The 26,686-nt window shown below is 38.5% G+C and overlaps 1 protein-coding gene across 1 annotated transcript in view; it reads left to right on the top strand.

Annotated features, from left to right (window-relative positions):
* The window catches only part of LOC149004509 (vacuolar sorting protein 18-like), a 112,433-nt gene that overhangs the window by 66,667 nt on the left and 19,080 nt on the right, over positions 1-26,686 (top strand). The window contains exons 15-17 of the mRNA XM_089168422.1: positions 10,100-10,178; positions 16,233-16,295; positions 16,470-16,600. Coding sequence (XP_089024548.1) covers positions 10,100-10,178; positions 16,233-16,295; positions 16,470-16,600 — 273 coding nt within the window. The remainder of the gene's footprint in view (positions 1-10,099; positions 10,179-16,232; positions 16,296-16,469; positions 16,601-26,686) is intronic.

The raw sequence follows: 26,686 nt of genomic DNA, 5'->3' as shown, positions 1-26,686 counted from the left end.
AACTTATTGTTAGAGACAATTTTTTGAGGTCCTCTATCTAGGAGCTTTTCCCAAGCCTAAGTTGTGTTTCAAGTTAAATTTTAAGGGTTTCTATAATGAAAATGGCAGCCAGATTCTCCTCTGCCTCCGTTGCTGCATGGAGGAGACCTGTGCATCAGAGAGATAGAAGACGAAGACAGAAAAGGAGAAGAAAAGGATAAGGCAACAGCGACCATGAATTTCTCAACGGCGAAGCTCAGGTTCGGTGAAGTATCGGCGGTGTCCCCTTATTATTGTGCCCATTCGCCTGAAAATCGCCAAAAATCGCCAAAAATCGGTGATTTTCCGGCAACTTTGAGCATATATCGTTTTCGCCCTTTATTTCACCACTCACCGAACAAACCAAAATATGGAAAATTTTGGTCGAATTTCGACAATATCGTTTACCATGGTAGAAAGCAAGGAACAAATTTTTGTTCGGTTCGTTGGGCGGCGAACCGGGCGAAATGGAGAAATATCGCCGAGATCTCGGCGATATTTCGCCACCCAGTTCGGCTGATTTCGCCCCCTAGTTTTGGTGGGTTTTTTTGGTCAAAATGAGCTGAAATTTGGTGGGTAGCTTAATTTGATGCCAATAAAAACAATAAAATGGCTGGTTTTGCCTAAAAACTGACCCAAATTGGTGTTCTTGATCGGCATATACTCGACTGTATATACCTGTAAAACTGTAATTTTACAACATTATTTTAAACAATTAAAGTAACATAAATATGCACAATGATAATAGAGTGATCAACATCATTAAAAAAAATTATTATACTAGTAACAAATAGAAGTATACAAATACAACTACTCAATACCAAGTATTATGCTTTGGTGGATCCACGTCCTCCAGCTCTGTCTCCGTTGATAGTTGGGTACAAGGCCCAAAGGCTACAACATTAAACTTACGCTCCATTATTTTCTTGAAGTCACTCCAAGACATGTCATGCTGATGGTTGTTGACATACAAAGAAACCAGGCCTCTGTAATTTTCATCATCCATGACTGTAAAACTACTCCCCTCGGGGGGGTAACGTGAACGGAGCTCTTCAATTGACATCGTACCATCGAAATGATATCGATATGTTGCCTCCAACATAACAATTCTAAGTGAGCCAAATGGAGGCATAAGCGGGACACCCTGATGTTGATAACCCCAAACATCATTACCCCAACCACCATATGTGCTGCCTTCCTGCGAACCCAAGCTCGTGGAAGATCCATCATTATATCCATGGTAGTGCGAACTCCTAGAAGACATATCATCGTGTCCATAAGAAGAAGGGACACCATAGCCATAAGCAGGTGTGGAGCCTATAGACTCCTCCAAGGTCATGGACCCCATCACTCCTGACAATCTGTCCATCAGATTGAAATGGCCGTATGAGCTATACGATCGAGTATCGTCACTATAACCAAAGCTATACGACCCATACCCATGCATGTCTTGCTGCTCCCCCCATGAGCCTCCCCCCCTCCCTGGCCGATTGTAGCTCGTAGGATGACCACGATAAAGCTCACCATCATGATCGTCATCCTGGGTGGCATGTGTGTACTGAGTCTCTCTAGTGTATCTCTGGGGGGGTTATGTGCCTCTGATAATGGAACATGATATCGCTCCTGTACTCCTCCTCCACCACCACCACCACCAAGACCGTCGTCACCACCTTCGTTGTCATCATCATCCCTCCGAGTATGACTGAGACTGGGAGCAAGGGTGTCATCTGGATCATCCTCCTGCGTGCCAGGTTGCACCATCCAATCCTCATACACTGTGGCGGCAGCCGCTTGATGTACCTGCCCCTCTCGAGATGCCATGTACTCATCTACATCAACTCCCGCAGCTTGAGCAATGATTGGGTTTGGCCTACCTCCAGGCTGGTCTAACACTGGCTCGCCCCTGTCCAACAACCAATCCGTGAGTGGATGTTGGTCATCTGCAGTGAGCTCGAAGATATCATCGAGCTGGATGTCCCTGTCTGTCCCAGTGTTAGCGTTTATATGGGTATTCTCTAACTTCAGCCTCATGTTGTAGTGATAAAACACGAGGTCATTCAGGCGTTGACTTCCCAACCTATTCCTTCTCTGGGAGTGAATCATCTCAAATGTACTCCAATTCCTCTCACACCCAGAGGCAGAGCAAGTCTGGGAGAGGATCCTCACTGCCACTTTCCGAAGGTTCTCTGCATCGCCCCCATATAGAACCACTCAGTTGCATTATCACAAATAAATTAAGTTAATACTTTAATGCTTAACAAAAATCCTACTTATATAATTATATACTTTATATGTAAAATGTAATCATGCATCTAACTTGGACATAATTTTGTCGATTTTGAACAGCAGCAACTGAACCAAAGGTCCCCAGTGCATCCCTAAAGTATTTTATCTTCAATAATTTGTATTGATGATTAGCTAAATTCTTTCACAAATAAAAAGCAAGTACTAAGTTCTAAGTTTTTAAGTTCTAACTTCCATATGGCAATTTGATTGGACCGTTGGGTTTGGCTCTAACTTCGCAATAACCTCCATAACGGCACCGAGCAGGTCTGACCGCAATCCCAAATTTCCAATGTACTGATATTTTGGATTGAGATAATAGGCTGCACAATTCACAAACTCACAGTCAAAGAATTAATATTTACTACAAGTTATAAATTATTAATAATATGTAGTAACCCACACTAATTACTTACCTGCCTTATGCATCGGATGCATTAGATGAGCGGTCCATCTAGCAGCAACAATGTTCAAGTACGCAACGAAACCTCTGGGGTTAGCTCTTTGGATTGTTGCTTTCATTCGCTCTAAAGCTGCATATATGTGCGGCATGGTGGGCCCCCGAGGGAGGAGTCAACCATACATAAGACCTTTATTATAGGATCTAAGGTCTCCAGTACAATTCTCACATTCCTTCAAAATTCATCAGATGAGATTGTCGTCTATGTGGTGCGCCCACTACTAGTACTGAATTATCACAAACACATTAAATTAGTAATAAATACTACATACTAGATATTCATATTTCATAGTATAAATGTATAAGAAGTTAACAACTTGTTAAATCAAATAGTAGAGACTAGAGATAAAAAAAAATACTTACTTTGATCCAACCCATGAGAACCACTCCTCTGATGAAAACATGGATCTCAAGCTCGCCTTCCATTCCTGAATACTGCTGAGGGCGACGAAATTCGTGGCGAATCTCATAGGACCGGGTCGCACTAGCTCACCACCGCATGCTTGCCTCATCATATGCAGAGTAACAGTATGATTGTAGATGAAATTTGTTACCTACCTGGCCCTCTCCACTGTGCTCTGGATAATATTGATCTTGCCGATGTCCTTTAACATGAGGTCGATACAATGAGCTGCGCAGGGTGTCCAATATAGGTTATATCCAGCTGTATTCATCAATACCTCACCGGCTTTCTTGAAGTTGGCGCCATTGTCGGTGACAATCTTCACCACATTCTCCTTCCCAACTTCATCAATCACATCCTGCAAAAGTCCAATAATATACCTGTGGTCTTTTGTATGCCCAGTAGCATCCACAGATTTTAGAAACACAGTCTTCCGATCACAATACACCATAAAGTTGATGATAGACTTTCTTGTCGGACCGGTCCATCCATCACACATAATGGTGCATCCATGTCTCCCAAAATATTCTCAAACTACTACTGATGTACTGCTGCAGCTCCTCCTTCTCCTCAGCTAGGAAAGTGGTCAACACATCGTTAGGGGTAGGACCACGATATCCAGGACCTGCATTTGCAATAGTGTCAACCATATTACTATAATAAGGACCTTGTGCTGTATGTGCTAGAACCGAACTATAGTCATCCACTTTGACACTGCCTTCTTCACTTTCTTCACAATCCCTTTCCATGCACCTGTGATCTTGGGCTGCTTGGCCCCCTTATTTCTGAAAATATCAGGATCCTGCTCTAGGATAGGATCCGACCTTTGTGGATAGTCACGTGGACGTGATCCCCGTACATCAGCCATAGAAGGGACCCTCTGACTTTGTGATCGGCTGAACATACCACGTATACCACCCCTGTCCCTAGATCTAGATGCTCCAGCCCCTACAGGCCTAGAGGTACCAGCTCTTGTAAATCTAGTTCTGGCCCTCTCCTCCTCTTGGTACTGCATCGCCCTACTCTCAGCCATCGACCGTCTAACGTCCCTCTCCTCCTGCTCTCTCAAATCAACAGGTTCAACCTCCTGATCAGAATCTGAATCAACTCTGTAAGATGATGGTGCTTGCACCGCTTCATCTAATGCATTATTTACCCTTCTCCTCTCTTGTTTCTTCTTCCCCTTGTCTTTCTCCATTTCTCTAACTGCCTTCACGATATCCATATTCACCTCAGGTGCGGTGGCCACATCCTTTGAACTACCAGTGATGTGAGCCTTAAACCTACTTATGCCACCTGAGTTCAACTCCTTACTACAGAAGTTGCATCTTGTTTTACTTTTGTTGCCATCAATTGCAACACAATACTGCCATGCAGGATCAGCCCTCCCCCTCCCTGCAGGCTCGGCTCCCAATGTCTGTCCTGTCCTTGGCCCTGTGAACCTGCTCCTCTCCCACCGCTAGACATGATAACTATTGCAACAAAGATGATTTCATAAACGATTAAACAATACCAATATAATATTTTAAACAATATTTAAATTTTTTTCGACAAAAGAAAAGGCTACCATATCAAAACCGACAATGAAACCATACGAGAAGCACTTGAAAATAATTATATAGGTATTCTATAATTTTCAAAATCATTTTCCTTATTTATTCCTAATTTTTTCTCTTTTTTCATAATTATTTATATTTTATATTCATATTTTAATAAATTTCAAAAAATCAAATAATTATTTATTGGGTCGAAAAATATTCCAACTCCGTGAGTCTGTAGATCGACCCATAGAGATCCACATATATTTTTTCAATCACGATACAACACATATATCATGCAAAAAGCAAGCATTTAAAATGTATAAAAATACAATTTTTGACACCCGAAAATAAATAAATAAATTACTTTAGCGAAAAAAAATTCCGACTCCGTGAGTTTGTAGATCAGCCTACTATATTCAACATATATTAATTTCATACCCATCCAACAACATTATGGCATGCATTTAAAAAAAAAAACAATTTAGTGAAGAACAATTTATCTCTGAGATGAAAAACACCCAGATCAGTGTGAAATCTCGCTTGATTGTCGCAAATAATGCTATACGCCTATACCCGTCAAGAATGAAGTGAGTACTGCGGTTTTATGTCGAAGATCGGACGAAAATATGGCAAAAACACCTAGAACTAGGAGAGAGAAGCTCTGGATGGTTTGGGTTAGGAGAGAGAAAATCAGATAATTCAAATGATAATTCCCCAAAAAATCCCAGCGAACCCCCTTATATAGCTGAAATTCGCCGAGTTATCTGTGATAAATCGGTATTTCTCGCCGATATCTCGGCGATAAAAGTGTAAATGTCATTTCGCCCCCTGGTATTGTTTCGCCAGGGGACGAAACCAGCAAATTTCGCTGAAATAAAGTTCCTTGGTAGAAAGTACAGAAGGGGGGTTGGAGGTCTTGCGAAAGGTGGATGAAGGTTGATAGAGGGCCTAAGGAGACTTTTGTGAAGATGGAAGTGGCTTGGGCCATGAATGGAGGTGGTTAAGGGGGTTTGGGAACCCTTAGTGAAGAGGCCTAGGACTTCGTACAATGGTGAACAAGGGCCTAGACACCCTACGTAAATTCTAAGGTAGGTCTCGATCCATATTTGACAATGCAAGATGGCGGTCCTAGGGTGCTGCACGCATGGTAAAAATTTTTGACGAAATATTGCCGAGTGTTGCTAGGTTGTGAAATGATTGCAAAAAATGGGCAATATATTGCCAATTTTTCAAATTATTGCAATAAATTTTATGATTTCTTGCCCTTCATAATCGATTTTCAAGAATTTCAGTTTGATTTTTCAGTGTTTTCCATCTTTGGTTTCCAATTATGGGAGCCAATCGATCGTGGATGGGAGCATACTTGGCAAGATAATTGGAAGCCAAAGATGTGATTGAAATGCATAAGATAAGGTTGATTGACTTTTGTAATTGAATCCAAATATATGATTGAAATGCATATGGGAAGATTGATTCAGTTTTGTAATTGGAATCACATGATATGATGGAAATGTATATGGTAAGAGAAGATTAATTGACTCTTGCATTTGGAATCACAAGATATGACGGAAATGCATATGTTAAGAGAAGATTGATGGACTCTTGTAATTGGAATCACTAGATATGATGGAAACGCATATGGTAAGAGTTAGCCCTCCAATCAGAAATTTGATTGAAACACCCTCCGAATGTCGGCAAAATTTTTCCATGTTGGGTTACTGTGGTTTTGCTAACCACTGAAACCCCAACAGGGGGCAACATTTCAGACATTGGCTGCACGATAGTGAAAAGGAGCCTGGAAGGATCAATCTACATATTGGGTGTACCTCTGGTCCTCTCTTTTTAGGGAAGCTTTCATTTGGAGATTGCATATCTATTGCTGACAATGTATGAAGGAAGCTAGGAGCATTGAAAGCCAAAGTTTTGTCTTATGCGGGAAGGTTAGAGCTACTAAGGTCAGTTCTGCAAGAATGCTACATTTACTGGATGGGAATTGTTGGGTTGCCTGGGAACGTGATTGCCAAATTGGAAGCCATCTTTTCTCACTTTCTTTGGGTGGTCCCTCCTTACACAGAAAGATGCACAAAATGAGGGGGCCTAGGGTTTAGACGCATAAAAGAGATGAATGTTGTAGGAATCTTGAAACGGATTTGGTGGATAGCTTCCAAGGACAGCATATGGTCCCACTGGGTTTACTGTAGGTATCTAAAGCTAGACACTATAGACAGTTGAGGCACCCCGTAGTTTCTCTTGGGTCTGGTGGAAGGTGCTAAAGGATAGGGAAAAAGCTGAACCCCTTATTTAGCACATCACTGGAAATGGGAAAATAACTCATGTATGGCTGGATAATTGGCACCCAAGTGGCATCATGATCAAAAGGTTAGGGGATAGGAGTCAGTCAGATGTGGATTCAATTCCTACGGTGAAGGTGGATAGGTTTTTCACAAATGGTAGGTTGCAGATTTATAGAGGACGATCCCAATACCTGCAAATGTCTGGAGGATCTTGAGTCTTGACAGAAGGGGAGAGGCTGCCCCAGGTGGAAACCAATGTAGTGGTCTTAAAAAGCTTCTGAAACAATTCACAGCAAGGTCAGCATGGGAATGTGTTAGACAATGTGCTCCACCAAATGAGAGAAGAGAGCTGGAAGCCCTGGCAATGAGTGGCAGTAGGCAGTTAGTTGATCAGTGGAGGTGGCACATTTCTAGTTGACCAAGCCACCAAGGTCAGCCTGGAAGGTTGAAGCCTCAGATGTCTGGGGCTGATCTCTTCTTAGTTGGGGGGAGAAGAATACCCAAAAGTGTTTGGGCTCTGATACCAAGTTGAGAAGAACTTATTGGCATGTCAAACATGATAGGGCCCCTCCTTGTTTATAGATGTGATTAGAAGACGAGTGATTTACAAAAGATAATGATGCAGACCCAGTCCCGAATTAGGTTATTTTTCTTAGAAATCGGCCTAAGGTTGCACCCTATGGGTATTGGGCCTCCAATGGATGGGTTTCCAGTTTCCTATTTAATCATTCAACTTAATGGGACCTAAAACATGGGTATATGAGTTGAGTACGGAAATTCAATATACTAGGTGTTCTTTTTTTTTCTTCCTTTTTCTGGTCCAGCCCCAGTTAGAGTGAGACTGTGAGAGACATTATTTAGATAGTCCTTATCAGGGCTGATGTAGGTTATTTAATGCCCCTCTTCTGATTTAGGTTATTTAATGTCCCTCTAGAGGGCCCCGGCGCGGAATGGGAGGAGACCCAAGGGGAAAACCAAAAGAACAGGAGAGAGCGAACAAAAGCAAACAGAGACAGAACGGAACAGCAGATCGGGCGAGAGAAGTGGGACGCGAAAGACCAGGAGTGGACCAGGCACAGAAAGAGGGAAGAGAGAGGCCAAGAAAAAAGGGGGAGAAGGGAGAGGGCACCGGGCAGGACGCGACCAAAGCAAAGGAAAAAGGACCGGCCGACCGCGAGACGGGCGAGGGGCGTAAAAACAAGAAACCGGGGCAGAAATGAGGAGCTAAGATGGAGGGGCAAACAGGATGGAAGAAGAAACGACAATAGAGTGGCGGGAGTGCCCCAAGTGAAGCAGAGCGTGGGGGCACGACCACGCCGGGACCTAAAAGCTCCGGAGAAGTGATAATCCATATTGAAGGAACTGAAGAGCTGGGGTGACCTAAGAAACCTTGGGAAGGGTGGAAGGTATGTATGCAGGCCGACAGCGGCCGACGCCGTTGGAGGGCAGAACCGTGCCGACCCCATTTAGTTGGGAAAAGGCTTATTGTTGTTGTTGTTGTTGTTGTTCTGATTTAGGTTATTTAATGTCCCTCTTAAGGCTAATACATATTATTAAAGTTCGTTAAATTCAGTCTAGTATTAGAATACAACTAGGAATTAGAAACTACAGCTTGAAGGCTATAAATAGCTATGCATCACATGTAATAGATTAACAGATTTGATTAATAAAGGGTTAGCTGTTTCAGTTTATGAGTTTGTTCTGAGACAAGAGCATGCTCCCACAGGGGTATATGGTAGTTCCAGGTGCTTGAGTGAAAGGGTCTCTAAGTGAAGTCAAGCTGAGATTCCTCTATGGGTGTGGATTCAGCCGACCTACAGTTCTCTACTCACCACAGGGCTTTTCTTCCAAGTATTTGGCAAGCCAGTGATCCCTATTCACCCTTCCATCCATTTCTTTTCTATTCTGTTTCCCAACCCCACTCAAACCCAATTCCAGCCCTTCCCCCGTCCACATCGTAATCCCAAGTATTAGATCTCTAAAGCCCTAACCCCAAGTCCAAGATATGGAGGGGCTTAACCCAGCAGCCATCCATCAACAATTCTGCATGTTTAGGGAACTTATTTTAGGTCCCAAACCTACCCTCAATCCCTGTTTTGACACAAACAGAAATCTAAACAACTCTGGCCAAGATTCTCTAGAAACCCTAGCCATTCTTAATGGCATATTCATCTATGATCTTGGATAACTGACCCTCATTCAATTGAGACTACATAAGATAATATCTGTTTTTTGACATGCACGATACAATACCCAGCACCTTCCATCAACAATTCTGCAGGTTTAGGGAACTTGTTTTAGGTCCCAAACCTACCTTCAATCCATGTTTTGACCCAAACAGAAATCTAAACAAATCTGGCCGAGATTCTCTAGAAGGCCTGGCCTTTCTTGACGGCATATTTGTCTAAGATCTTGGATAACTGGCCCTCATTCAATTGAGACTACATCAGATAATATCCATCTTTTGACGTGCAAATACAATGAACCTGGACATCCTTTACATTAACAATATTTACCATAAGTATATCGATGCATTTCTTGATGATTTCCGAATGCATCTGTATTTTATTTTGCATCTCTTTGTTCTCTTATAATCAGCACTTTCGATACCAACCCAATACTGATACTTACATCTTATTCATGAATCATGACATTGTCAAGTTCTGTTCATAGTATCCATTATTGCTGATAAATATTTTCCAGTGCCTTGTAGTAAGGTATTCAGAGAATTAAATTATTCAGAAGTTCTCTTCTCATTAGGAAAAAGAGCACTGCCTTGGCAGGGCCCCAATCCCCTCTCACAGGGAGCATCAAAATGACCACCTTGCCCTCCCCTTTGATGCCAGTGTGCACCATCTCATTTCTCATGGGCCATGCAGCCTTGCTGCAAACCTTACCTTTGCTTGAGGTAGTATTGCCAAGTTTTCGTATTTATGAAACAGCACAAGTCATCAAAGTGAAGACTCATTTTGTATGTATATGTTGATTAATTTTCCTCTCTGATTTTTTTTTACTGATTCGTGCAATTTATTTTTTCCTCCCTGAATTTTTTTTGCCGATTGGTGCAATTTATTTATGACTCATCTTCTCTTAACTGCAGCTATGGTAGAGTGGATGAGCTGGTCTATTTTGCTAGTCTAAAGGAGCATTATGAGATAGTTGTTCATCATTACATTCAGGTAAAAAACAAAAGATTTTTTTTTCTCTAGTTGTGCAATTAAGAGTAAGTGGTAACTTTCATCAAGCTTTTTATTCTTTTGGTATTCATGTTGTTGTAGGAGACTGAAAACAAAGGACCCAATCCCACAAGCCTAGACAGATGGTTAAATGGCAGTTGGCTACTTAAAACATTTTAGCTTTAGTAGAACTTAAAAAAGAAGAAATTACTTTACCCCCTACAAAATCCTAATGAGGTGTTGATGGAGATGACGTTGAGAATCTATGTTAATTTCATGAATGTTGCTTGTGCAAGCTGCAATTCCATTTACATTTGTAATATCATTGAGACACATGATGTGGCTAACTATTTGGCTAAACAAGGGGTGGTTGGTCCAAGGGTTTTTGCTGGGAATGGATCAACTTGATGGAATGTAGCCTCTGTTCAGAAATCTCTTCACACTAATATGATCTTAGGTATGCTCTATAAGCTTGTATGAGTGTACTACTACCAATCCTATGCAGGGAGTATTGAGGTCGAGGATGGATTGATGGACCAAAGTAGGTACTTTGTTGTTGTGGGTTTTGATACTTGGCATTCTCAACGTTTAAATTAAATTACTGAAAATCAACTGTAATCCGTTCGTCTGCCTATGATTTGATTGGTCAAATCATTCTTTCCTCTATCTTCTATTATTGATTTCTCCCATCTACAATAGTTAAGCATGGTTCGAACTCTCAAGAGAACTCGGCCGAGATCTCAGCTTCATGGCTACCTCGAGTCGAGATATGGTGCAAAATAAGAAAGAAAAGGAAATCTTGACCAAGATGTCGGTGTGGGTCCTTTCATCCTTAGACCTGCCCTAGAAGCTACATCAATCATCCTCGGCAATGAGGACTTTGGGCTACATTAGGTACAATGTTGTTGCGGAACATGAACTTGCTTGAGGGATGGTTGATTGGTAGTAGTCTTGTTGCCTGAAGATGGTGGGGTCTTGTTGAAGTAGAAGATCTGAGGATGGCACTTTCTGGTATTGTAGATCCTCCCCATGTCTAGTCTTTCTCCTCCCATCACCTCCTCCTGAAATGTAGATGGAGTAGTTGAGCTAGGTGCACTTGCTCCTCTAGCCCATTCATATTGCTTCACATTCTCAAAATTCAATGGCTATTTACTTGTAGCACGGTTAGCCTTCATCTGATTCCCCATCCACATCCACAAATGGCCTTTACCTTACAGCCTCCTCAAACTCCCTCTGATGCCTTTCCTTCTTTGCTCTCTTCAGTCTCCCACCTTTTAAGCTAGTGGCAGTTGCTTGTTGCACTTCTTATGGTACTTTAGGACATTTGTCCACATCCTCGTATCTCGTGCCATGTGTTGTTTCAATCTTGTTAATTTAACACCTTTATGCAATACTTGCACTAGATTTCGTTTTGTTAGCTGTTAGGGCCTCATCATGTTGCCAAGCAATGTCAGAAGCACCAGTGCCACTACCAGCTCTACAGTCAGCCATTTAAACGGATACATAAGAAAACTACATTCATGCATATCATCAAATACAAATATGTATTCAAAAACATAATCAAAGTATATACAATTATACATAAACCATTAACATACACAAATTTATTCAAGTATAACCTATTACACTTGTTAATATATGCATGGTTTACCACTTCAGTGGTAACCACATTATGTGGGGTCCACCACATATTGGATTAGATTTATTTGATTTCCTTAACTCCTATTTATTATATTAGGATAATACTTTCTATTTTTTTCTAGTTATATTAATTTTAATTGTGTTACAACACTAATACATTAACATATTCAACAACTTATTTTGATTTTGGTATATTGGTAGAGAGTTAAATATGGATCATGCGCATGCACTGAGCTGGGCCGAGTCTAGCGTGGTTGCAGTTGTGATCCATGGACCCTAGTCTAACCGAGCCATGGGACATTATTTAGATAATATTGAATGTCTATAATGGGATCGTGGATTATGATCCCGAAAACCCATTTTTTAATGCACCGGATCCCATCAGAACTCCGAAGAAGGTTCTCAATAATCTGGATTTTTGAAGATGTGAGATGGAGGAGATGGAAGCTCTAGGAAATTAGGAAGTGCCTAGGGAATCGGTCTTCTTGCGTTTGAAGCCTCCTGAGGTGCCTGCCAATGGGGACAAATCTTATGCGGGAGTAGTGGGGAGTTCATTGTTGCCTGAGATCGATTCCCTCCCTTCTCTTATACAGGCGAGTAAGTTTTGCAGGATTGTAATCCCGCAACAGGAATACAAGCTGCAACGAAATCAGTTCCGTTTTTTGTTGATTGGGCGAGCTAATTTTCGCATAACAACCATGGATGAATTGTGAGAGCTAGCTAGGGGGAAATTGTCTCAAGGGGTGATCTTACATTCATTTGGGAAAGGGTTTATCATCTTTCAGTTTCATAGTGAGGCAGATATGACTGAGGTGTGGCGCAGAGATTTTTGGAATGTTGGAAAGCAATACATCCGTTTTCAGCGATGGAGGCCGGACTTTAATATCCACTCTCCTTAACCAGCGGGTAAGTTGGTCTGGGTTCGTTTCCCTAATTTACCTCTTGAGTATTGGCATGAGAAAGTGCTTCTTTCTATAGCAAAATCGGTCGGGAGACCTGTTTCTCTTGATAGACAAACTCGTCATGGCTCTATTGGTCATTATGCTTGATTTTTGGTTGAATTGGAGGTCGATGTTGTTTGAGTGAATGAGGTTCAAATTGAGCGCCTTGAACCAAGAACTCTTTGAGTTTTTAGTTTTCTTCAGAAGGTAATTTTTGAGGATGGTATTCAGCGGTGCTTATGGTGTAATTGAGAAGGCCACTTGGGTCTTCATTGTAGGTTTGCTTCAAACGATTCTGTGGATAGTTTGCAGGTTCAGCCCTCTATCGTTCCTCCAGAAAAACTCCCAGCAGATAATCCAATTGTGGATGGGATTCCTACTGACGGTGTGAGAGTGCAGACTCCAAGCTCACTCCAACATTAGATTCGTGTAGCTCTAGAGGAGGCGGATTTGGAGGACTCTATTTCATCCAATGAGGGTGCGGCAAATTCAATTTCAAATTTCAATTCCACAAGGTTGGTTCCCTTTGATGTGGTGATCGCGTCTAGCGAGAACTCTTCTCTTGATCTTTCTCTCTCTAGAAAGTGATCATTTTCAACTTCACAAAATTTTAGATAAAGGCAAGAGTTCGATGTTGGTTGGTAATCTTTCAAAGAACGTGGTTACCTCTGCTGATCCCACGACTAACCAACTTCCACCTAATTCGGCCACTAAGGATATTGGCTCTATTGAACGGTTTGAAAAGCTTCATGAGAGGCCCTGTGGGGTCCTGCTGAATTCGGTTATAGTGGAAGACTCTTCTACACAACAAAATTCGATTAGATTGGAAGAAGTTGCATTGGACGTGAACTCTAGTTTGGAGCTTCAAGAGGGGTCATGCGGGGACCAACAGAATTTGAATAATTTTGAAGCAGCTTCTTTGGCCGTGGACTCTAGTTTTGAAATTCAAAACTCCTTAGATGTGGCAAAGTGTTTTAATTCAATTGGTAAACTTCCTTTGGGGAGTTCACTAGTGGGACCTATAGATAAGCTCGAAAGTGGTTCGGTCAGTCCATTTGAATTTCAAAAAGTGCTTGTTGCAGATAAGAGTTCTAAGCAAATTGGAAACCCTTCTTTGGGGTGTTCATTGGTGGGACCTGAAGTTGCAAATATTATTAGAAGTTCGGCCAATGAAGGAACTAGGGAGGATGATTTGGACTGTTGTGGGGCCCATCAGAATTCGGCCAGGCTGGAGAGCTCGGCCAATGATGGAACTTTGCAATTGAAAGTAGTTCTTCCACCTTTGTCTTCGTCTATATCAGTGCGGGCTGAAGGTTCTCCTAGTTGGAAGCCTGATCGTCTGAAGAAGGCTCACGCAGTGGAGAATGTAGTAATGAGTAAAAAGGGTTCTATGGCAAAGGAATTCAAGAAGGTAGATGCAACTTTAGCGAAAGTATCTACAGTGAATAAGAGCCTCTCATTGAGAGAGGATAGTGCTGCTATGTAACTATTGCTATGAAGCTTTTCTTTTGGAATATTTGCGGCATTGGTAATGTGTTTGGGAGGAGGGCTTTTAAACTTTTGTTAATGACTCATCAACTAGACATTTTTTTTGTGTCCGCTGAACCAAAAGTGGAAGTCATGGCAGATTTTTTGGTGACTTCAGCAGCTAGGACAAGAACTTCTGAAATTAACATTCCTTGGTCAACTTCTATCCTTAAAGATCTTGATTTGGATGCATCTAGACGTCCTAGATATCGTTTCTGATGGGTTAGTTGTTGTCAATTATGAGTAGGAACCAATGAGGAAGGGTGTATTGGGGGCAACTGTTGTAGCGGGTGAGCAAGGTAGGTACTAATTGCTGTGTTTCTTTTCTTTTTCTTCTTTTCGTTATAAAATGACCCTTTTAGCCCAAAAAAAAATATATTCAGCAACTTAAAATATTAAAGAATTGAAATTACATCTTTAGGTTAATTTAAAATATATAATAATAATTCTCAATACAAGGAACACAGACTTTGTGAAAAAACACAAACACAGCATTCTTATTTTAACATGATTGTATTTATTAAAAAAAACAACATAAAATAAGAATCATCTTAAAGAAAGGTAATTTTTATAATTAGTTTATTTAATTTATTGAATCTGAAAATTAATAATATATAGCAACATTCGTGAGAAAAAAAAATTCACTCCATGGGCTTGTACCCCTTCCGATGGAGTCTTACATATATTACAATCATTTTACAAAAACATAAGTATTTTTCCTTTTTTTTGTTAATTTTAATTTCTTACAAAAGATTTTTTAATTATAAAAATTCAAAAGAAAAATAATAATAACAGAAAAATAGTTTTGATTCCATGAAAGTTTAGATTATGCAAAGATAATTCCACATACATTTAATCCACATTCAAACATCTGGTGTAGAACATATTATTTGAAAAAAAATTAAATTGGTGAAGAAAATTTCCATTGCTTGAAGAATGGCTTCAAAATCACTTGATTCATGTCGATTACTTGTTGTAGATGACGTAGATGGATTGTTTATGCAGTGTAGGAAAATATTCAGGCAGTTTTCCTGCCAACAATCCTGCTAGAAGTGGCAGAACAGCACCTAGGGAAGAAAAGGGGTCGAGAGGCTTGAGGACACCATGCATTTAAGTGGAAACTTGGATTGAGGTACCAGTCAAACCAAGATCTCTACTCAACCGAGATCTAGGCCGAGATTTTCTATTTTTCTCACCTAATCTTGACTTCTGGTCTCACGATTGAGATCTTGCTCGACCTTGAACCATGTACATAGTTATCGACCAATACAGGGTTAATACAGTCTGTTATAGCTTATGCTTCTTTTAAACCTGAAAGTTGGAGATCACGTGTGAGATACAAAAGTTGAGAGAAACTGAAGGTCCTGGAAGTCGTCTCTCTTTGATATGAATCGGAGGAGGTCATCTAACATTAGAACAACCAATCTTCATCATTGCAACAAGTTTTGGGGACTTATGCTGCTCAAATACAAAATTGGGTGAAAAAGTGGTAAAGTTGCATCCCTCTTTCTTTTTGTTTTTCTTTTAATGTTTTGGGTTTGGAGGGGGAGGGGATGACTATGTGTCACTATATTAAGTAAGGACTGAAATCCTTGTAGCAAGTTGATATATGTTTAGGTGTTGCCCAGTAAGGTGTTTTAACTGTATTTTGTATATATGAAAAGCACATCCATTCATTTCTTGACTGATTCAATGCACATCTTTAGTGTATCTTGTGTCTCTCTGATGTGTTACAACTTACAATTAAGTCTCTGGAATTGATTAATAATTTATGTTGAATTTCACTTTAAATTTCTGAGAGATGAGGTGAATAATGCAGTTAAAACATATTTATAATGCTACGTGTGAGTTTGATGATAAATATTAATGTTAGTCTTCCAAAATTAGCAAAGACTCTCAGTTGTGCTGTCATGGTTTTGACTTGTCTCTGTTCCTGGGATTTTTATAGCAAGGGGAAGCAAAAAGGGCTCTGGAAGTGCTTCAAAAGCCTGGAGTTCCCATAGATTTGCAGGTACTATGACACTATTTTGTATACTGGATGAGTTGGATATTAAGTTTCTCTTTTTCATTGTTTTTTGGATATTTTGATTTGATAGTATTTCTTGCTAGGCTGGTATGATTATGCAATCTAATCTTCTCATATGTTTCTTTTATACTTAAAGAGGAAAGTGCTATGTATGTGCAGTACAAGTTTGCTCCAGATCTTATCATGCTTGATGCATATGAGACTGTTGAGTCATGGATGGTCACAAACAACCTTAACCCACGAAAGCTGATTCCTGCAATGATGCGTTATTCAAGCGAACCTCATGCAAAGTAATTAATACCTAATTGGCTTCTTTTATTAATAATATGTTCCTATTCAGCTGTAATGGTGGTATCCTTGTGTGACTGATTTTGCTTGTTATGTTCTTTCGTAAACTGCAGCTTTTAAATTGGTAAAAAGTTAGTAACACCTAGTGGATCCTGCAGATTGAATTCTATTAAAACATAATTTTTGTTTAAGTTCTGAAGGTGATTGAACTTCGAAATGGTCATTCTTTCTGATTCTACAACGGCAAACATCCTCCAGTTGTTGATGCTTGCGTTGATTCACGGTTGTTGATGCAGGGTGGTTTAAAGCTTACTCCTGCAGGAGAGCCAAACAGACCTTCAAGGCATCATAGGCTAAGGGCCACAAAAGAGACTTTTAATGAGTTTCTCCAAAAGGCCTTGGTAGGTTGTTAAGAGGAATGGTGGTAATGTAGTTCTGGATTGGAAGGGATCAAGTTGAGTTCAGCTATATAAAAAATGCGAATTAGGTCAAACTAAGGTTAGGGTTTGGTAGGACCTCGAGTTTGATGGTAAGATTAGGCTATACAGATCTAAGGAGTCTCAGGTTTGCAGCAATTTAGGGTTTGGCTTATGGATTTCTGAGGAGAAGAAGATGAACTCTTGTGTTTTTGATGGTCAGAGAGGGCTATTACTGCTTTTTTTAAGGTAATAATCATATTGACGGAAGGGGAGGGAAGAGGGATGAGAATCAAACTTAATGGGAAGAAGTGAATAAAAGACAAGAGACCAGCTTTGGGATGTCAAATCCTTATGCTTTGCTCAGTAGCACCAAACTCCTAGTAAAAGCTCCGTCTTTACTGTAATTGATTTATGGAGATATATTAAATTTATATAGATCTTTAGAATGTCTAATTTGTCTCATAAAATCACTCTAAAAGACTTGATAAAAATAAACAAACTCAAAACAGTTAATTCTATTTAGCTATAAAGTATCTTTATATAACTCAAAACACTTATTTTAATTACTAATCCTGTGCACTAATATCATTCCCTTTCCCACTTTATGGGCTTATAAAATTAGGTACATTACATTGATAATTCTAACAATTAGAAGTCTTAAGGCTTATAGAATGCAACCATGGGCCAAAGTGTCTTCCAAGGCATAGTTAACCCAACTGGACAATGTTAATTGCATCAGGCAGCTGGGGAGTATGGCACCACTAATGACTGTCGAGACAAGCTCGTTATTCACTTGCTTAACTTCTAATTGTCTTTATTTTTATTTCGAGTTTTAAACATCAGTTGGTACTAAGGGCTCCTCACATGAGTGAAGACTTCTCCGTTATCTCATTTCCCAATTCTTATTGGATTTACACCTGGTTTTTAGTTTCCAGCCAGGAATCTGAACTCTTATTTTCTTTTAATGAGTGTGCTATGGGATTCAGTAGTGTCCAACCATCGAAGAGGTCAGTGGGATTATGACCTTGCTTTATCAAGTGGGCTCAACTTCTCTCCTATCTTCCATGTCTTTATTTCCTTTGTAGCTTGCTGCACGGATAAGATTGATATATCCCTTGCTTGCTGTTTAATTCTGCTAGGGATTTATGACTCTGAAGAAATCTTTTTTCAGGTAGTGTTGGCCTAACACTCACTCAGGGATTTAATCCTACTTTATTGCTGGAATACTATAAATGTGGTTGCTCTGTTTTCTGGTTAGTTTGCTGCAACTGAGCTTAGAAATTAGAACTACTCTAACCTCTGTTTAGTAGCAGTACTTTCAGTGTGTCACTCATTGGAAGGAATCACCTTTCGAGCATCAATTCACTCAAATCTGATGCTTGAATTTGTTGTTCTCTTGGACCATTTAGTTTCTGAGACTTTCTTGGTTAATTCACTAAAACTTTTGTGCCATTGGACGGTAGCCATACTTTGGGCATGTCTTGTATTTATTGGATACTGAACTAAACCTCGAGTTGAGCCAGATCTGAGTTCTTGATCTGGTGTAATTCCTTATTTTACTGTTTTTCCTGTTGGGTTATATCAGGCTGTTGAACTGTTGCAGAATTTGTCTTCATTCGTTTGAGGTTAACTTTTGACCTTCTGGTTGACCTATTTCTATTTTGGGTTTCTTCTCAGGATCTTGTATGATCAGCACCTAGGGTTCATCTAGGGGTGTCAATGAATCGGTCCCAGCTGGTTTCAGTTTGGACTTCTCAGTTTTGGGCTGAGGGTGCTCCTTACTAAACATGGACCCATCAGCAAAATTTTCGGTTTGGTTTGGTTTCGAGTTGGTGCAGGTTCGGTTCAAGTTGGATCGATTTTTAGACTACAAATAACTCATTAGCAAGCAGTTTCAGCCTGTTTCAAATTAAAGATTATATTTGGGCCTCTTGTCTTGGGCTCAAGGCATACAACAAACAACAACTACAAGCCTTATCCCAACTAAATGGGGTTGGCTACTTGGATTCTTGACTTCCAATCAGCTCTATTTGAGGTCATACTAGATACAAGGCTTAAGCTATGCATATCCTTTCTCACCATTTCTCCTAAGGTTTTGCAGCCCTAAATAAATAGCTTTTTTGTAAAAGGGGCATTCATAGGCTTCCATTTAAAGTGGCCGTGCCACCTCAAACGACTTTCTCATAGATTATCGGAGGTACCCAAGACCAGTTCTTAGATGATCATTCTTTATCTTATCCTTCCTAGTTTTGTGACGCATCCATTTTAGCATCATCATTTTTGCTACATTGAGTTTATTCATATGATGCTTCTTAACAACTCAAAACTCTGCACTATACATACATAGTTGGTCGTACGACGGTCATATAGAATTTCCCTTGAACTTTAAGGAATAGTCAATCACAAAGTTGTCGAATCCATGTAAAAGGGGTTTATTCCGATGCAAGTTGTTGACCTGACGCACCAATCCTCCTCCTTTACCTGGGCTTGGTACCAGTAGCAAACAGTGACTGAGTTGGGTCTTGGGCTTAAGGCATGATATATACAAATAGCCATGGGCAGTTAAATCCTATGAGCAAACCAACCACATACAATAATATAAATGTTAATATTCTTTTACAACTAAAATATACCTTACAAAAATCATAATATTCAATTCAATCAATATTATCATCCATCTTTAAGTGACCTACTTGTCCTTTCTCATTCCACACTAATTTACTAACCAAAGAAGAAAAAAATCCCGCGTCAATGACAATGGATTTTCTAATGACTGAAAAGCACACTACCTTAGTATTTACTACTTAGGAGTTAGAACAAGCAAAATAACTCGCAGCTGTAGAACTTGAAGACATGCCATTTCCAAACACATTGGCTAATGTATTCTTTAACTCATTAAGATCACCAGCAAGTTCAGCTACTTGCTAAAGTAAATAAGTTATTAATTGAGAAACAAAGGCACATGCTCATATAATTTTTTTTAAGAAAAAGTATTTGTTTGAAGGAAAAATAATTTTTGAAATTAACATCAAACATCCAATCCCAAAGATATATCAATACTTTGGCGTTGGTAGGTAGTAGCTTACTTCGATACTTGTCAATGACTCGATCCTTGGCACTAAAAGCTTATTCAAATACAACAATTGAAACTGGAATACACGAGATACCCGAGCTACATTTAGATTTCTTGACCATTTGACTTCCAATATGTTGGCACATCAAAATTATCATAATCATTACCGAAACATGGTATCCTTGGATAAGCTAGATTATATCTAGCTGATATGTACTTCCTTGATCCATCTTAACAATCACGGGCTGCTGTAAATCCCTAGTGAATATGTTAATCATAAATAAATTTAGTGATGACTATAGAAATTTGCAACTTAAAAATAAAAAATAAAAAAAATCTAAGTAACGATTAAAAAAATCACACTTACTTAAGTCTTGTGGTCACTTAGTTGCATGCTCTTGTATTTGTCAAATGGTGGGTATATGCAAATTTCATTGGTATTTGAGTCTCAGAGAACAACTTTTGAAATTGCCCACTTTACAAAGTCAAGCTTGTAATGGTAGTCTAATACCATAGCAATAGCCAAAATTGAACTATTTTTGCTCTAATAAGTGTCAAATTATTATTATTATAATTTTTTTATAGGCATTGTCATTGGCTAAAAACTCTTATTATTTGATACCTACTCTAATAAACTTATATGTATATCTGAAATATTGACAAACTATAAATTAATAGTGGGATACTTGGAACCAAACAACAAAACGGTTATTTTATAGAAGGGATGTAAGAAGCCTATCAGACTTTTAGTCTTTGCCCATTGAATTAGGGCATACAATATTAATTGTTTTTTAAACCCTTACGAAACTCAAATGCTTTTCAATAAAAGATGACAAATTTTAGTAAGTCATGTTAACTTCTATGTTATGGTGACATTTTTATGCAAGTTCTTGTTACTTTCTAATCTAACTTGCTTACAAATATCCAAGAATATTACCTTCCTTAGTTGCTTTCACATAAATTACACCAACTCATTAGATTCATCAATGCACTGTAATCCATCTTCCATAATTAAATTAAGAACGTGTTCACGATTCCTATTTTGAAAAAAAAAATCACCTTTATATGGAAGCGTTTTAAATTCTTTTTTTACAACTCAACAAAATTGATATTAGGATTAGTATTATCCAAGTGATGGTAAATAATTTTTGTTCAATGACCCATTAACTCAAAATTTGATAAACCATATGACAAATATATATACTAGTATGTGGGGGTGGCGTAATACAGAAATTTAATATATGTATGGGGGGCATTGTACAAAAACTCAATGTATGTGACCCCCAATCCTTTTCAATTTAATAAGCTTAATAGAATGTATGCATTATTTGATACATTCATTGCTGGTTAATTGATAAGATTAAGTGTTGCATAAGAAATTGAAATTTTGTTTAATGCCACCCCCTCATACTGGTATGCACATTTGTAATGTGGTTTCTCAATCTTAAGTGAAAGGATCATTGAACAAAAATTGTTTTCAATCATTTTAGATAATGTTACTTATGGTATTAGTGTTGTTGAGTTGTTAAAAAATAATTAAGTTAAAAAAAATAATCTTATTTAAAGTTGATTTTTTTTCCCACAATAGATGTTGTATACACATTTTTAATTTAATTGTGTAAGATGGATTAAAGTGCATCGATGAAGCTGTCGAATTAGTGGAATCTAGTATAACCTATATGAAGGTATCTCAAGTGAGAAAGGTAAAATTGTTGAATATTTGTGGGCAAGTGGGATTAGAAAATAACAAGAGATTGCATGGAGATGTTGCCACAAGATGGAACTCTACTTATCTTATGCTTAAACCTGCCATATTTTTTCATTAAGCATTTGAGATTCCTTAAGGTTTGATGGATAATTATATGGTATGCCCCAGTTTAGATTAACGGACAAAAATTGAAAATTTGATAGGCTTCTTACATCCTTTTTTATGAAATAATTGTTTTGTTGCCTAGTTCCAAATATCCTACTCTTAATATATACTAAGTCAATATTTAGGAGATACATGTGAGTTTGTTAGAGGTGGCATCAAATGAGGAGAGTTTCATAAAGCCAATAGCAAAGGAGATAGGGAAAAAAATAAAAGAAAAAAATTGATTGGTATTTGAACAATTGTTGTTCAATTTTGGCCATTCCTTTGGTATTAAACCCAAGTTACAAACTTGATTTTGTAAAGCGGACATTTTCAAAATTTGCTCCGTTAGACTCAAATGCTAATGCTATTAGGTAAAATTTGCATTGTACCAACTATTTAATGAATACAAGAGTATGCAACTATAAGATTATGAGACTCCATCAACTATAAAGCCTCCTGTCTTAGGAAACCTACAACAAGAACTATAAGTAGAGCTTCTTGTCTTAGGAAATCTAGAATACTATAAGTAGACGTGAATCTTTAAGCTTTACTTTTATTTTTTTCTTTTTCTTAAAATTTTTAAAGTTGTAAGTTTCTATATTTGTTACTAATGCTATTAAAAACTTATATATTCGCTAGGAATTTAGGACAATCGTGATTGCCGAGATAGATCATAGAAGTACATCGCACCTGGATGTTCATCTAGTTGATCCTATGCATGGATAGTGATTATGATGATTTTGATTTGGTTGCATATTGGAAATCAAACTGGTCAAGTTATCTAGATATAGCTCGGATGGCTTGTATATTCCAGTCCCAACTGTTGCATCTGAGTTAGCTTTTAATGCTAGATGTTGTATCATTGACAAGTGTAAACTACTACTTATTAATGCTGAAGCATAGAAATGTTGTCGAGTTTGGATGCTTAATGTTGATTTTAGAAGTTAACTTTCCTTTAAACACATTTTTTTCTAAATGTTTATGTGCCTCTATATTTCCACCGATAACTTATTTACTTCCTATTGACTTAAAAATATTTTTGACTAATGTTTTGGGAAATATCATGTCTTCTTACAATTGCTAGTTCTACTTGTTCTAACTTCTAAATACTATGGTAATCTACTTTCAAGTCATTAAAATATCAATTGTCCATCGACTTGGATTTTGTTCTTTGGTTAATAGATTATTGTGAATGAGAATGGAATAGTCATTTTAAGATGGATGATGGTATTGATTGAATTGAATATAATGATTTTGTAAAAGATATAGTGAAGTTGTGAAAGACAACACTATTTGTATTATTGTTTGTGGTTGGTTCTTATTCATTGATATGTAATTTGGTGTTAAATGATGCAAGTCATGTTAGTGAATATCAGACAAATGTTATTCCAGGAACATTTCAGCAGAATTTAGTCTATTTTGGAAACTGGGGTTCATATCACTACTAATCTAGTTTTATTTGTGATGGACATATGAACTATTATTACTTTGAAATTGTGAAGTGAGGAAGTATTTGTTTACATTAGTTTTTTTGTATGATAAAAAGTATTTTTGAAATAATTTTTCCTTTTATGGAATTTTGGAACAAGTTATAGTGGATATGATGGAAATATCAATTATGTCAAAATGGAAGTTTTTTAATGTTTTTACATGTCAAATTTCTCCCAATTGGTGATATTTTGCCGATTTTTCCTACTATGGGTATAGGCTAACCTGCATAATTTTCTTAATTCAATCATGTGCATTTATTTGGAGGGCGTTGAGAGGAGACTGAAAAGTTGCATTCGGATATGCAAAATTTATATGAGAAAACCCTTGACTAGGGAAAATAGAAAGATAAAGCAAATCTAGCATTGGGTTATTAGTTTCTCTCTTGTACAACATTCCTTTGAACCTTCAAAGATTGCCAATTCAATAGCAACATTCTGATAAATACACTGCCCATGCCTGCAGTGGAAACTTGTTAAAATTAGTCACAAATTCTTTTAGATCCAGAAACAAGAGTGCTGTGAACTTGATTTTAGGGTTAGGGTTTCTAATATGAACTCCCTAAAATTTGGGGTTCCTCAGAATTTTCCAGCAAATAATTGTCAAATCTAGCTGGGAATGAAAATATGACTAAATAGTGATGGGAATCTGAATAGGATGGTATAGTTTGTAAAGGGGGAAAATTAAGTATTGGTCAATATGGGTTGGATCATGAGAAGTCTTCCTTGGATCTTTTCCTTCCTCTTCTCTTTCTTTTCTCCTCAGTTTTTCTGTTGCAGCATGGAAGAGGACTCAAAGAGAGGGGCAGAGGGGTTTAGAGAGGTAATAGGGTGGGGTGTACCGTAGGGTAGGAGAGGGTAGGGAAACGGGTTAGGGGAGGGTGCTTGGGGTACTGTGGTGGCCTGGGAAGGCTGCTGCCAAGGTATCACAGTAGGGGAAGGGAGTGTGGATACCTGCGCATAACAGGGGAGGGTTGGGGATGGCTTGCGGGAGCTTGGGAGGGTGAGAAAAAGGCTGGGGAATGCTGCAAATAAGAGGGGAAGAGGAGGGGGAGGCTTGCAACAGTAGGGGAGAAGGGGGAAGGCCTTGGGTTTGCTGTACTTGGAAACCTTTGAGAGCTTGCTGGAAGAGTGCTAGACAGAGTAGGTTGTTCATCTGGATGAAGAACTTTGCTGTAAACCCTCTTTGGGCCCCTCAAACTCAATATTCTTATTCACATAATCAAACTTAATGAATACAAAGAAAGAATAGGCTATTTGTAGCCTACTAAAAGACCTTGATCTAAGTGGATTTCTTTTATAGATTAGGATCCCACTACATTAATCACTACCATTGGAATATAAATTAAAAGATCTAATGGACTCTTATTGACACATGTTGAAATAAAATTCTAACTTAAAACTCTAATTAACACATTCTGTATTCTATTTAATTAAAACTAATCTAAAAGAATCTCACTTGAAAAAGGATTAGGACACTCAACTAGTAACTCAAATTAAGATTTTTAACAAAATTGGGCTCTAACATTAGAACTGAATTTTTGGAATTAAATTCCAGCAACTAAATAGGGCTGACCATGTCCAAATACCCTCCACAGGGGTTCAGCTAGCTAGTTTGGAGGGACCTTGGGGCCTATTCTAGGATTCAGCCGGGGGGGGGGGTCAACCCTGTTCACATCAAAGAGACGAGATTGAGACAGAATCATAGGCCTTAGTCTTGGCCTAGATCCAGCAGATCTTTCGTGGCTGTTTCGTTAATGTCTCTTTTCTAGGAATATGATAGGTTACTTGGAGGAGACACATTACACTAGAAATAAACGTACTCAGAGAAACCCAATTATAATGTGGTAGGGTTATCTGGTTACCAGCAGTCGAAATGCTTCAGTGGCCATGATGGTTGATGGATGAACTGCTGGGAGGGTGTGATGAAGTTGGGATGTCAAAATCTGATAGAAAGTGAAATTATGAATCCTAAAAGGAAGAGATGCCTTTTACTTGATTATCTGGGATGGGTCCATGGTCATTCCTTGATGCCTAATAATTGGATAAAGTGGATGAAATCATGAAATTGATTATAACCTAATTAGCATGGTGATAGATCTCGCTCTCGAGCGAGATCTCGCCAGTCCAAAATAGAGAGATCTCGACTGAGATGGCGAGATCTCGGTCGAGATCTACCAAAATTTTGGCATAATCTCGGTGACCCATCTTGGTGGGTTTTAGGGCCCCGGTTGGGCTGAAATTTTGTATTTAGTCTATTTAAGGCCTTTTGAACACATTGGTGGCCTTAGAATTGTGAGAAAATAACCGTAACTAAGTCTTCTTAGTCAACCCTATGTGTAAAACCGAAATGTAGAGATATCAAGTAATTCATGTTATCAACTATAAAGTATTAAATACATTACACATCAAACTATCAAAGAACTTAAATGGCTTCAAAATTTTACAACCATAAGAAGTTTTAGACTTTTAGTAAGTCATAAATCATAATCCATAAGTTCACATTCACAATCACAAGAGTATGTGAGTAATCAGATTACAAGACACCGAGAGTATCACTCAGATTTCTGCATCAACTGATTCTGAACGGTGGCCACATATGACTCCCAAGTCAACTCATCACTATAGTATGTCATATATAGGTTTAAATGTCACATTAAATTGGTTTCCATGAAAGTTAGATCAAAGCTTGTGGATCAACATATATTTACAGTAAACTCACACACCCATTGTAGAACATTCTATTTGAAAAAATTCAAATTTGGGGGAAAATTTTACCTTTGTTGTAGATCTAGTTGAAATAGTCTTGAATGATGATAATTTGATGTTGTAGATGTCTTAAAGATGTTTAGAAGTTGAATCCCCAACAAATTCCGACAAAAAATCAAGTTTCTGGCAATTTTTTATGGTTGCAGCGAGAGAGAGGCGAGATATGGCGAGATCTCCCATCTCGCAAATCTTGCCTCTCCTCTCGTCTCGCTATGTCAAAATAGCGAGATATCTCACGAGATCTCCCACCATGCTAATTAAGTAACCAGGCGGACTTCGGGCTTGTTGGGTGGTCAGGTAGGAAATTGACACCTAAATCAAGTACCATGGAAGTGTGTCATTGTTGGGGATCAAATGCTCAGCGTAGTTATTAAATGCACCATGGCAATTTCATTTGTTTCAGCTTTTTAGATTAATAGATATTTTTATAATGTTGAATTCATCTATTAGGTATATTAATTGCTTCACCTTGACATTCAGAGTTT

This window comes from Hakea prostrata, chromosome 9, assembly GCF_041222555.1.
Source record: "Hakea prostrata isolate BN-2017 chromosome 9, UWA_Hpros_2, whole genome shotgun sequence".
Lineage (NCBI taxonomy): Eukaryota > Viridiplantae > Streptophyta > Magnoliopsida > Proteales > Proteaceae > Hakea > Hakea prostrata.
Note: the sequence above shows the minus strand (reverse complement) of the source record. Positions and strands in the feature narration are given on the sequence as shown.